At 38.9% G+C, this 13,371-nt stretch overlaps 1 protein-coding gene across 1 annotated transcript in view; it reads left to right on the top strand.

The window, feature by feature from the left end:
• Positions 1-3,467: 3,467 nt before the first annotated feature.
• The window catches only part of WDR27 (WD repeat domain 27), an 86,421-nt gene continuing 76,517 nt past the window's right edge, over positions 3,468-13,371 (top strand). The window contains exons 1-10 of the mRNA XM_083857231.1: positions 3,468-3,835; positions 4,703-4,844; positions 6,813-6,937; positions 7,407-7,520; positions 8,289-8,340; positions 8,838-8,908; positions 9,463-9,577; positions 10,899-11,031; positions 12,038-12,141; positions 12,577-12,644. Coding sequence (XP_083713357.1) covers positions 3,653-3,835; positions 4,703-4,844; positions 6,813-6,937; positions 7,407-7,520; positions 8,289-8,340; positions 8,838-8,908; positions 9,463-9,577; positions 10,899-11,031; positions 12,038-12,141; positions 12,577-12,644 — 1,107 coding nt within the window. The 5' untranslated portion in view covers positions 3,468-3,652. The remainder of the gene's footprint in view (positions 3,836-4,702; positions 4,845-6,812; positions 6,938-7,406; positions 7,521-8,288; positions 8,341-8,837; positions 8,909-9,462; positions 9,578-10,898; positions 11,032-12,037; positions 12,142-12,576; positions 12,645-13,371) is intronic.

The following is a 13,371-nucleotide window of genomic DNA, read 5'->3' as shown; positions in this document are numbered from 1 at the left end:
GGCGCTCCCGCCCCGCCCCGGCCACGGCCGCGCCCCCGGTATCGCGAGAGCTCGCGGAGGGGCGGGATGAGGGGCGGGAACGGGGGCGGGAACGGGGAGCACCGCGTGAGGCGTTCTGCGCCTCTGAGGGTAAAGCTGGAGAAGCCGTACTGCAGCTGCCCTGAAATTGGATGTAAAATGTTAGTTAGCGGAATAAGGATAATGACAGAGTATTTGACTGCCAGCATAAACCTGACCTAAGATCACAGAACAGAAAAGCAGTGTGACAGAAAAAAAAGCCACCCCCAAAACAGCACAACACTGTTTTTGAATGGCCATTGATTTCAACAATTACCTTGACTTGGCTGAGCTGCTTAAAATCATAAGAGTGAAAGGTTGAAAGTGAAAAAAAATCTGCCTGGAGCGCATCGTGTTCTGAGAGATTCGGGAGAGCTGGTGTGTACATACAGGCCTGAGGGCCCCGGGCGGAGCTAATGGTCTGTCTTCAGAGCCCCCTCATTTCATAAACCCATGTAGCTTGTTCTCTTCATTCCTAGCTCAGAAAAACTGGCTACATAAGACTGCTAAATGCAGATTCTGATAAATTTTAGCTTTTTTTTTAAATCAGTTTTGTTCGTATAAAGGCTTTTATTCTGCTTAATACATTAAAATATTAAAGTTGCTAAATCTCATTTTTAAAGTTCTTCTTGTGATTGAGTATTTAGACACCACTACAAATATACTGTTGAACACAAAAGCATGATATGATAAGGAACTGTTGTTTCCAGCAATCTTTCATTTTCCACATAGGTGTCAATTCCACTGGAGGTGCTGGAGTGTGTATAGAGAAGGGCAACGAAGCTGGTCAAGAGTCTGGAGTACATGTCCTGTAGGGAGCAGCTGAGGGAGCTGAAGTTATTTTCCCTGGAGAGGAGGAGGCTCAAGAGACATATCCCTCTCTATGAGCATGTGAGAGGAGGGTGTAGCCAGGTGGGATTGGCCTTTTCTCCCAGGCAACAAAGGGCCAGACAAGAGGAAATGGCTTTAAGGTGTGCCAGGGGAGGTGTAGGTTGGACACTACGAAAAAATTCTTCATAGAAAGAGTGATTAGGCAGTGGAATGGGCTGCCCAGGGAGGTGGTGGAGTCACTGTCCCTGGAGGTGTGTAACGAAAGGCTGGATGTGGCTGTTAGTGCCATGATCTAGTTGGTGTGGTGGTGTTAAATCATAGATTGGAGTCAATAATTTTAGAAGTCTTTTCCAACCTAATTGTTTCTGTAGTTCTGTGATTTGAGATGGGTGGGTACCCAAGGTGTGGGAATATGTGGAGCCAAGGTCTTTTAGCATTGTGTTGCACAGAAACAGGATATTGCCAGAGGTGGTTCGTGGATGTGTAGTAAGGTATAAAATTCTCTCTGTACACTTACATGTCAGTTATGATCAGTCAAGAAATCAGTCCAAGATCTCTGATACTTCTTTGGATTGCTACTAATTCCTTAGTTCTTATGGACAGTAGATTGTTGAAAGTATCGTAGGTACAAACATTGAAAGCTGAAAATAAAGTCAGGTGAAAATTGTAAAAAAGAGTACTGCTTAACTGCCTAGAAGCAGTTACAGAGACACAACATGTTTCAGAACAAGTTCTTTAAGACTCCTGGGAGTTCTTTGCATGTCAGAACAGCACCTTTCTGCTGTGTCAGTATTTATTTATCTTTACCAATGACTAAACTGTCGTAACACATCCATGACTATCATTCATGAAAATTGTCACCCGCATATTAACAATAAAATTTTCTCTAGTATTCCCAGCCATGAGTCACAGTTCAGGAAAACAGTGTCATGTGCAGTGCACTAAGTTGCCTCTGTGCAGCTGGTTCTCAATCAGTGGCTTTACCCAAATTCACATGCACACACAAAAAGGAATTTCAACTGGTACTTTCTCCAGGCAAAACTAACAAACACAGGGAGACTAGGTTGTCAGTGATAATATATATCAGATGCTTATATAGGGCAAAAATACTTGTGCTGATTGCAGACAGACACAATAAAGACATTCCTAGAGACAGTATCTGCTTGAAAAACAGTTGAGGTTGATATTGACTGATCTGCATCAAAATGGTCTAAGTTGGTGCAGATCAAAAACTTGATCATCAAATCATAACTCAGGTTAAAAGGGACTTCTGGACTCCTCTTGTCCACCTTCCTATTCAAAACAGTTTTAATTAAATCAGGTTGCTCAAGGCCATGTCCATTTGACTCGTGGACAACAGCAGATATAGAGACCCAACACCTAGAAATCCACAACTTCTCTTCAGAAACTTGTTCTGATATTTAACCAGTGTCATGATATTTTAAAAAATTAAATACTGATTTGGTATGACCCTAATTGGGTTTTCCCAGGATCCAGTTTATCATTGAGTGCCTCTGAGAAAAGTCTCTCTGAATTTCCTGTATCCTCTAATTGTGTAGTCGTTGGCAACAATAAAGTCTGATCTCATCAGCCTGTTTCTGGCTGCTCCCCCCAATTTGCCATCATCCAGAAACTTGGGGAAAGTAGCAGGTTTGTTTTTCTTCTTGGTGATGCTGCTTCATGTGCTGTCTGTGCTGTGTTCTCTGCATCACAAAACCATAGATGGTTTGGGTTGGAAAGTACATTTAATAATCACATAGTTTATCCCCCCTGCTGTGGGCAAGAAGACCTTCCAGTAGACCAGATTGCTCAAAGCTTCATCCATCCCGGCCTTGTACACTTCCAGTGGCAGGGGATCTACAGCTCCTCTGGGCACCCTGTTCCAGTGTCTCACCACCCACATTGTAAAAAATATGCTCCCTCTGTCCAATCCAAATCAACCTCTTCTTAGTTTAATATCTTTGCCCCTTGACCTGACACTAAAGGCCCTGGTAAAGTTTATCTCTGTCTTTATATACTTGCTGTATATATTCACAGGGTTCTATAAGGTGTCCCTGGAGCCTTCTCTTTTCCAGGGTGAAAAAGTTCGACCTGAATGTGAGGAAAAACTGTGCAGGTGACCATCCACTGGAACAGATTGCCTAGAAAGGTTATGGAGTCTCTCTCAAGGTATGGATGTGGGGATATTCAAGAACCGTATGGATGCAATCCTGTGCCATGTGCTTTAGGATGACCCTGCTTGAGCAGGGAGGTTAAACCAGATCACCCCCTGCGGTCCCTTCCAGCCTGACCCATTCTGACTCAGTGATTCCGTGAAGAACGCCGAATTTCTTAGCCTGTCTTTACAGGAGAGATATTCACATCTGTCCTTAAGGTCTCGTTTCAACAGGTCCCTGTCTGTGTCGTGCTGGGGTCCCTAGTGCTGGGTGCAGTGCTCCAGCTGGCATCCCACAAGGTGGGACACGCTCCTGGACCTTCTGGCCAAGCTGCAGCCCAGGACACGGCTGTGAAGAGCCAGGAGTCAGCCCCGGGCGGCTGTGGCCGGTGGCGGGGCCCGTTGCCCCGGTGAAGGGACAGCGGTGCCGCCGCGGGCGGGCGAGGGAGCGGGGACTGTCCCGCCCGGCCTCCCGACAGCGGCGGCGCTGCCCTGCCTCGGGCCGGGATCAGAGCCGGGGCCGGGTCTCTCCGCCTCCCCGCGGGAGGGAGCCCCGAGCGGGGCCGGGACCCCGCGGTGGGGGTGCAGCCGGCGGGGAAAGGCCGCAGGATGGAGAGCGCCGGGGCCCGCCGGGCCTCTGGAGGAAGCCGCGATCCTGAGGTTGTCTGCGAAAAACACTTGTTTAAAGGTAACCTGCCCGAGCCCCTCTTTCAGCTGGCGTGCAGCCACCAGCACTGCGCTTTCCCTGGGAGTCGCAATGAGTTGTGCGTCTGGAACGCAGCCACTGCTCAGGTAAAGCCAGAAAAAAGGCCTTTGTAGGCTGCTACTTTAAACTAATTTATAAATAAAATATTTGAGGGTAATGTGGAAGTGTCAGGTTTCATTTCAATGGTGGAAAGGTACTAGCATTTGTTATGAACATTTTTATTGTGATAAGAATGAAATAAGCTGTTGTGGTGGGCTGGCCCTGGCTGAAAGCTAAACCATTACCCTGCTGATCCTTCCCAGCAGGGCCGGGGAGAGCATAGGATAGGGAAAAGTGAGAAGTCACAGGCAGAGACAAAGATAGTTTAATGAGTGAAGGGAAGAGAAAAAAAAAAAAAAGCCATACCAAGGCAGTCACCACCCCCTACAACCAGACTAGTCCCAGTACAGGGTTTGAGCAACAGCCACCTCAGAGTCAATGTCCCAGGCCCTCAACACCTTCTTGCATGCAATACCCCAGTTCTATTGCTGAGCATAGCATCATGTGGTAGGGAATATCCCTTTGCCAGTTCAGCAAACTGAAATATTTGTTCCAGCTCTCAACCTCTTATGCATCTTCAGCCTGTTATTGGGTTGGGTAAACTGAGAAAAAGTGAGGGAAAAAGGAAGGCCTCAATGCTGTGCAAACAGTTTTTGGCAACAGCCAAAACACTGTTGTGTTACCATCACTGGTTTTGTCACAAAATCCAAAGCATTGTGCCATGCAAGCTGCTATGAAAAAAGTTAACTCCATCCCAGCCAAACCCAGTACAGCTACATTGTGGTTTAGGTGATTTGGAAGCTGTAAATAAAAATTAGTTATTGTTTTGTTGGTTTCATGAACATTATCCATTTGTAGTTTTATATTATTCATAATCTTTGTTTGTTTAACTCTTCTTTATCTACATTTGTCAGCCATTATTTTTGTCAGGGCATCGTTGCTCAATTTCTGCATTGTCTTTTGGAAGTAAAATCAATCCACTTCTTGTTTGTTCTGCCTCTCATGAACATGTGATAGTGTGGAACCTTGACGAATGTACACAGAAAGTGCAAGAAGGTAGAGTATTGTTTATATAATATATATGTATCATATATATAAACAAAGGAGTGATGCAAAGGCAGCCACTCACCACCAATCACTCACTGGGCAACAACCGCCTTGGAAGGCCACCCCAACACCTCCTTTTCTCCCATTGCTCCTTCCATAACAAGATAGTTATTGCTGAGAAGCACGCCTCAGCCACCCAGACTCGGGGCTGACACGGAGGAGCACTGCAGGGGCAGTGACCTTCTGCCACTGTAGAATGAAATGGAAAAAAGAAAAATTAATCATAGCAGTACTGCATAATTAAACATGCAACACCACAATTCTTCCTTTTCTGGGATACTTGTGGAACCAGTACTTTGTATCCTGCTTTGCCTCTCCTTCTGTCTCTGGAACATGGTTTTCATGTGTGTGTGTGAGAAAGACCAATGCAAAGTATCTGATTTGACCCTGTCCTGACCACTGTCTTGGTTTGGAGCCTCAACCAATGGCATTAGATTCTAGGGAGCAGTGCAAGCTTAATTTCATTGGAAAGTAGGGGAAAATAAAAGGAGGAAAAAAAAATAAAAATAAAGAAAGACCAGAAAAGAAATCCCAGAGTCATAATTCACTGGATTCCCAGTGACAGTCTGTCCCCTATTGCTGTCAATATTTAAAGTTGCATGGCATTGTCCCATACTATTAAAAGTTTCTTCCTTGTTACCTATAGTTAGAGATTTGCTGATAAATTGATGTGAGGGATTTGTCTTGTACTCTGCTCCACTTTGTTTTGCAAATCTACATAATATGAAAACCAATGCCATAAAGAAAGGTTTAACAATAGCAGTGCTTTTATAAAAAAAGGTCAATATTAAATTTTTGTCCATGTAAGAGTAACATAGAGAATCCAAGGGTGCTTCTGGAACTGGGAACAAAATGGGACTATGAATTTGGAGGAAATTAAACTGGAAGATAGGGACAGAAAGTAACAGAGAGATAAAGAATATGTGTAGTTTTGATACAAACACATTTAACATCTAGATTGTCTGCTGCTAGATATTTTCATTTTCTCTCCATCTACAGGTACTTCAGCAGATGCTGTAGAGTCTTTATCTCCACAGACTGTCCTCTGCACATTTTTGGCATGTTTTCTCATATTATTTCTTAAAAACTGTGTCAAAGTAGTTAAGGAATTCTTTGTGTTAAGGAATTCTTGATCTGTTAATCAATTGTAAAAAGACTCCACAGCATCTAATATGAAAGCCTGAAAGGACACTTGTAGTTAAGCTTGTATTCTAGATAACTTGTTCCCTATGAAATCCTAAAATTTAATGACATATCCAAACCATCCTCACAACATTAAAGGCAGCATTATAAAATAGGGGTCAGCAGAAACCAATCTGCTTGAATCAGTGAGATGACCAGGATGAAATTATAAAGACAGGATAGAAACATGACCTGTTCTAAGAGCTAGTCTTATCTGACTCTGTAATGATATTTAGTGGTGTACTTTTTCCACAGAAAAATTAAAACCAGAGAAGGAAAATCCTCTTTACTTTTTGGCTGTGTGGCTGGCATTTTGTCCCAGAAGAAATATTTTTCAAAGCTGTATTTTTCTGGGCTTCAGTTAGGATTTCTTACCTCCAAAATGAACGTGGCACTAGTGGGTTCCATGGGCACATCACCCTACTCCAAAAATCCTTTCCCTGGCAGTCTGCAATGGAAGAAAGAAAGCATGATTTGACGTGAATTATTAATATCATAAAGAGTGCCAGATCATGTCTAGGCAACAAAGCAGATGGAGGAATTCTGGTGGTCCATAGATCTATGCTTTTCTTTCCAATTCGCTGGCGTATCTAAACTGTGTGTTTTTCTGTACACATTCCTGACAGCAACTGAGACAGCTCTGTGGTTAGTAACTGCTATGCAAAGTTTCTAAGAATCTCACTGCACCAGATTTTTATATTTTGTTGAGTTTCATTAACAATACAATTTCTGCAGGGTTTACACCTCGAGGAATTGTTATAGGAACTCTTTTGGGAATGGTGCGTCATGTAAGATTTAGTCCAGATGATCAACAAGTGGCAGTATGTGCTGGAAATCAGATCTACATGTTAAGTGCAAAGGTGAGATAGCATTCTTTGTAGCCATGGTACTGGTATTTCTTTTACTTATTCATTTTCAAATGAAATCATGAAACAGAAGTGCTAGTAAAATTAAGCAAAAACATTCATTTTGTGTCATAAAATAAGTAGGAACTGGTGCTTTATAATGTATCATACATCAGATAGAAGACTAGGTTTGAAGAGTTGAAATGAAACAGTATGTCAATAACTTAGAAGTAAAAAATATTCTTAGATCATCTGAAAAACTGTTCGTGTGTCATTCAGTCTGAAGAAGCAAAAATAATGTGTAGTGGCTATGCCAGCAGGATGGTATACAGGGCTTCAGTTTCAAAAAGAAAAATCTTACTGAATTATACTTTCAAAACAAATCTGACAGTGCTTAGCAAGAGTCATTAATTATTAAAACAATTAATTGTCAATTTTATGTTGAAATTTATTCTGTTTTTATTTTTGATTTGCTTAATCACAGAATGAGGCTATACTAGCTGAATTGGATGGACACCTGGCTCCTGTGACTGCTGCTGAGTTTTGCACATGGGAGAAAAGTGTGCTCATATCAGTGTCAGAAGACAGAACCTTTAAGGCAAGGAAATTGTAGAGATGGACTTAAAAAAGAATAATTTAGTGGATATGTCAAGTAATCTTATTTATTCCCCTTTAAATATCCTCTGAAGATTAAGTAAAAAGCATCTTTGACTTTATGGAGATAAGGACTTCATTCTTCAAATTGCTTGGGAAATTATAACAAAATTTAATTACTCTTTTTAAAAAGAACACTGCAGGTTTTGTATATTCAAGACTTTCTACATTGAAGTATGAACTTCGGTGATTATTATCATCTGGCAAATCAAGATAAAATATTTTGATCAGATTGGCTGTAACTGAAGTGTTTCAAGTGTGCTCAGCTGAAAAAAAAATTTCCTTTGAGTCTGCTGATATTGATTTGAATTTTCCCTTTTGGGATTATTGGACTGTGTTACTTTATACAATGGACCCCTTTTCCTTTTCCTTTTCCTTTTCCTTTGCCTTTGCCTTTGCCTTTGCCTTTGCCTTTGCCTTTGCCTTTGCCTTTGCCTTGCCTTGCCTTTTCATAAATTTAGCTGAAATCACTGGGATATCAAGCTAAGAAAAGAGGATCCTTTATGTATCCATATCATGTGAGTTTTGCCTTTTTCACTAGGGATGCTTATCAGTTGGACGAAAGCCATCATAGATAGAAACAGGTGCTGAAAAGAAATTCTTTAATAAGAACATCACTTTCAGTGCTGCAGTTCTGTGTTTTCACCACGTGATGGCTGTTACAAGTTGTGTATCTTTTTTTTATTTTTTTTTTTATTTTTTTTATCTAAAGGTGTGGGACTATTCTACCAGTGAGTTAATATATCAGTCAGGAATAATAACAGGTAATTTTCCTATTTTTAAACATATTATTTCATAGCAAAAATCCGCTATCTCTAAATAATAAAATCTATGATTATTATAGAAGTTTTGGGTTGATTTAGTGACAATTCTTGTAGAGAATGTAGCAGTAAACATATTTTCCTTTGAAGCCAGCAGTAAGTAGTTTTCACTTTAAAGTCTGCTTTCCAGTGGGTAGTTTTAGTGTACTTTCATAAAAAAAGTCTGCAAACCATGCCACAGCAGCCTGGGTGACAGGATGCAGGAAACCACTGCTGTGGCAGTTTAGGTGACAGGCAGTCCAGAGACCTGCAAACACAAAATCCTCGGCAGCACAAAGGTGGAGGCACACACAGCTCTGTGCAGGCATTGAGAACTGCAGTAAGGGCTTTTTTCTCCCTGTCTTTATAAATAGGAAGGTTCAACTTTGAGTCATGTATTTTAATTAAATATCTGATTTGTGTCTACTCTAGAAATGCTTTCATCTTTCTTTTTTGAGCAGCATTTCCTTTGCTAAGTCTTCTAATTGATGAAGGAAACAAACAGATTATCACTGGATGTGCTGAGGGACAGGTAAGAATTGTTCATTAAACTCAGTCTGTATGTCAAGAGTCAACTATTATTGATGCTTCTGTTTATAATAAAAGTTCACAAACTGTCTAAGTGTTTTGAATTGTTAAGAGTTATTTTAGTAAGCATAATTCAGTGCTTTAACTGTAATGGAGTATAAACCAAGAAAAGTATAAATGAAATTCATGCACTTGACCCAGTGAGCATAACTTATCACAAGTAAATATGCATGTTACCTGTGATTTTTAATTGTGGAAAATAGTCCATAAGGAGCTTTTTAAAAAACACATAAACATGAGGGAATTAGATGTACAGTTCAAAATCATTCCTGCTTTTACTAATTTTGAATTTATTATCTTTGATTATCTTTAATAATCTTAGAAATACGTATAATTGGAGTTCTTGTCCAAGGTGAGATGCCATATACAAAAGCTCACTAATTACATCCATGGTTTTAAATATTGTATTTGAAGAGTTGAAATGAAGAGTTTGTGTTCATATAAGCTTTATATTTAGTGTCAAAAGGTTATTGCAATTGCTTTTTCTTTTTTTTGCAGCTTTGGATCTTCAGTTTAATCAGTGATCATAACTACCGTTGTGTAGCACATATCGACTTAAAGAAAGAGCAAGAGAAATTCTGTAATAAAATGTGGAAATCTGGCAAAGAAATAGGTAGCACAGTGCTCCTAGAATGCTGTTTATGGTAGTCTTGTTGTTACTGGCTACTGAGTGTGTGCTTTTTTTACATTATAATTTATTGTAAATGATAGACTTATGAGTCTTAGATTGTGGCATGGAATTCTTACTGAAGCTGATATGTAGTTGGCTATTGGTATCTCTGCAAGGAATTATGCATGTATGTATGCAATAAATTCTTGGCCAGTGCATTTGTTCATAAAACATTGCATCATGTGCACTGTTAAGTATTCGTTTTTTTATTGAATTCATTGTCCAAGGCCTCCGTGAGAACGCAGCCAGTGCCTAAAAAATAATCCCTTGTGAAAATGGAGTGCTATTTCTCAGTTACCTTTGAAGTGTCTAGGATTCTCTTTTTTTTTTTTTTTTTTTTTTTTTTTTTTCTTTTTTTTTTTTTTTTTTTTTTTTTTTATCTATACCAATGCCTTTATGATAGTATAGTGTATAACACAGATTACATATAAGTCTTTATAAACTGCCCTGGTAACCCCAGGAGGGTGATTCCCTCTGTGATATCAGACTGGCTTGACAGCTTTCTTGTTGTGCCTTGGGATGGCCATGAGCCAATGACAGCCTTGGTACAATGGGAAGTGAGGCACAGACCCGCATCCCCTCAGCACTGCTGTGGCTTTCTTGGGGAAGGGAAACCTGGTTTCCCTTGCTTGCTCTTTTCCTGGATCAATGACTGTTGTATTCCTACCTGCCTAGTGGTCCAGCTTCCATAATCCTCAAGTCCTAGCCTAAGGAAAAAGACTGCTACATTTCTAGTTATTATTTAAAATCTATGGATCTGACTTTCATATTTGAAAGAGAGTGATGTGATGTCTGTGTCTAATGCTGAATTTGATGCTAGTAGTTCTTGAGTGTGAATTACACATGCAGAATGGATTAGAGGCTTGTTGGGAACCGGGAACTGAGGTGGATTTTCATCTTGCTTTTGGATTATGTTGTAACTTTAGTGTCAAAGGAATTTTTGGGCTAACTGGAAAGATAGCCAGCATATTTAAGGATTGTTGGAATATGGATTTCATTGTCACTTCTTGAGATGAAAACATCTAAAATCTACAAACTCCTTTGCAGTTCATAAGTAGGAATTTTGGATTTTGTTTCTAGGTATTTGAAAAAAACCCATGTAATAACAAGGAAAGCTGACTCTTAGGAAATATCTGTCTTTTGAAATAGAAGTTTCTTGAGTGTGGTCTTTGCTTTATGTGGCTACTACAGATTCTCTCTTGAATCCTGTGTGTTTTCCTTATTTAATAGTATTTTTGATAGCTGGTATTGTTGACTTCCTTAGGTAAAGGGCAAAATAATTCCAAGCTTTGCAAAACAGATGACACAAGACCAGAGGGATCAGTGGAAACATCATTGCCTATCCTCTTAATTGAGCATTGTGACTTTTTTGTATGTTTCCATAATGAAGAAAAGACGTAAGTCCTTTAAAATATCACCTAGTATTTGACTCAAATTTATTTCTAGGAGTTCCTATCAGTTCTTTGTCTATTTGTGGTGTTTTTGTGTTTTTTTTTTTTTTTTTTTTTTTTAAATTTTTGTAATAAAAATAGTACTAAGCCACTATGGGGAGTTTTTTCATACCAAGTTGCAGCTTCATATTTTTCCATATCCTTACTTCAACTCTTGTGGTCTGATTTTACAAATAAAACTAATAAGGCTACTGACTCTTATTTGGAAAATTTATTAAAACCTTGATGTCAATTTTTATTTATTATGGCATCAAAATTTTTTTAGTTTTTTGAGAATGACAGCTGTTATTTTGTTACAATTATCTTCTGCTTGATAATGTACTTCTTCCATGAGGGTGTTGACTGAAATTGTAACCAGTTGTTTTACTCTGTAGTGCTCACAGAAGCTGGATTTCATTACCCAGCTGCAATAGTGCTGCCACTAAGTAAAGGCTGAGACAGACATTCCAGACTTGCCTGGGGTTTTTCCCCAGTTTGGGCTGGTTTTTCTCTTGTACTTTAAGTATGTAAGAACATACACTGAATTTTACTGCCTTTTGGGTGTTCATATAAGAGTGGTAAACATAAACTATGAGTGGATTTGCCTCTTGGTTTGAATTTTCTCTTTGAGTATACAGTGCTTTTACAGCATCTCCCAACTCTAACAAACCACAGTAATTTTTGAAGAAAAGTATTTCCTGTGCAGTTTTAGATGTTCCATGAAGCATTTACATGAAACCAAGGATTGTGTTCTGCTCTTAATTTCAAAACTTCACCAGTTTTGCTTGAAACTTTGAGCTACTGATTTAGAAAAATAAGCTTTAAATTTAATACACTTTTTCTGTGTGTGCCTTATTACTGTTGTACTGGGACTGGGCAATGAGCATTAAAAAACTCAATTGCTCTTTGTTGTATGGTAATAAGAAAAGCTTCTTTATCCTACTCAAAGATATTTTTCTCCTTGTTTTAATAGATACTCTTCCCAGAATACTAGCTATTTTTGGATAGGAACCTCTACTGGCTTGTTAATAATTAATTTGGCAAACTTTGAATTAGAAGCGTTTTTATCATACAGAGGTATGTCTTTAAGATATATGATTACAGCATAATGTGATTGCTTTTGTTATCTGACATAAATAGTGTAAGAATTAGGTTGTGACATAGCAGAATACAATAGAAACCAAATGTTTTTTAAAAGTGCCTTTTTCCTAATAGTTTTTGCATGCTTTCCTGGTCCTGGTGACTTTTCTCAGAAGACATGTTGGCTCTAGATCTGTGTAGTGGCTAGTAATGAATTTTTATTCAATTTTGCAGTACATAAATGTTCAATGCAAGGAATGTTATTCAACTCCATTATAATTTGAAGGTAAGATAGAAGTATATACTCTGAAGACAGTGGATTAGGGTCATGTCAAATTAGTATGAGTGGTTTCTCATGTGTGTCTTAGAGATATATTTTTTTCTTCTGAAATGTAGATATTATTTTATAGCACTTTGTTCTTCTTGGTAAAGATTACAGTGACCTCAGCATTTGGATTGCCAGATCATGTGCATTAACAAGGAAGGCAGCTAATGGAAAGGTGAGTTTACAGTAAACATTGCTTTAATAAATGTTAACTGATCCCGTTATTTTCAATAAATATTAATTATACATTTTGCTAACAGATTAATGGACATATTTATTTTATTTAATGTGAATTACACAGTAATTTCTTTGAAAAGGGTTGATTCTTCATTATGGAATCTACTAGTTGGAACCTCTCACAGCTTATATACAGTCTAAAGTGATTAATAAGGAAAAGGTGAATTGCTACAGTGTTCAATTGTACAGTGCTCAAGGTACACCCACTGAGGTAGGTGTACCTTGAATGTCAAGAATGACTATTGGAGAGGCAGAGAAAATCTTTTAAGGGAAAAACAAAATATTTTTATACCTTGTTTTTCAAAAAAATGTTAGGATATGCTACTTCTGAATCCTTCTAAAGGATCTGTCAAAACTATTTGGGTTTTGAGGAAATTTCTGTTGAAAGCCACTAAAAGTGATTTTAAAGAAATGGAAGGCATTCTTATCTGTATACTCCAGTTTTCATATTGCAGTTTTCCTAGAGAAATAAGCTCAATCTAGGATACATATTTAACATAGTAATCTTTTGCTTTGGAGAAGGATTTTGTTTAAATTCAGTTCTTAGCATGTTCTCATCATGTTGCTGGAGCCAAACTTTCTTCCATGTGTACTTCTTTTCTCACAACTCTTACTGCAGAATTGTCTCTAGTGTAGGTGGGGTTGGAATTTCTGTCACTGTTATG

This window comes from Zosterops lateralis (assembly GCF_965231275.1).
Source record: "Zosterops lateralis genome assembly, chromosome: 3".
Taxonomy (NCBI): domain Eukaryota; kingdom Metazoa; phylum Chordata; class Aves; order Passeriformes; family Zosteropidae; genus Zosterops; species Zosterops lateralis.
The sequence above is the reverse complement of the archived record's forward strand: the minus strand, read 5'-3'. Positions and strand labels throughout refer to the sequence as shown.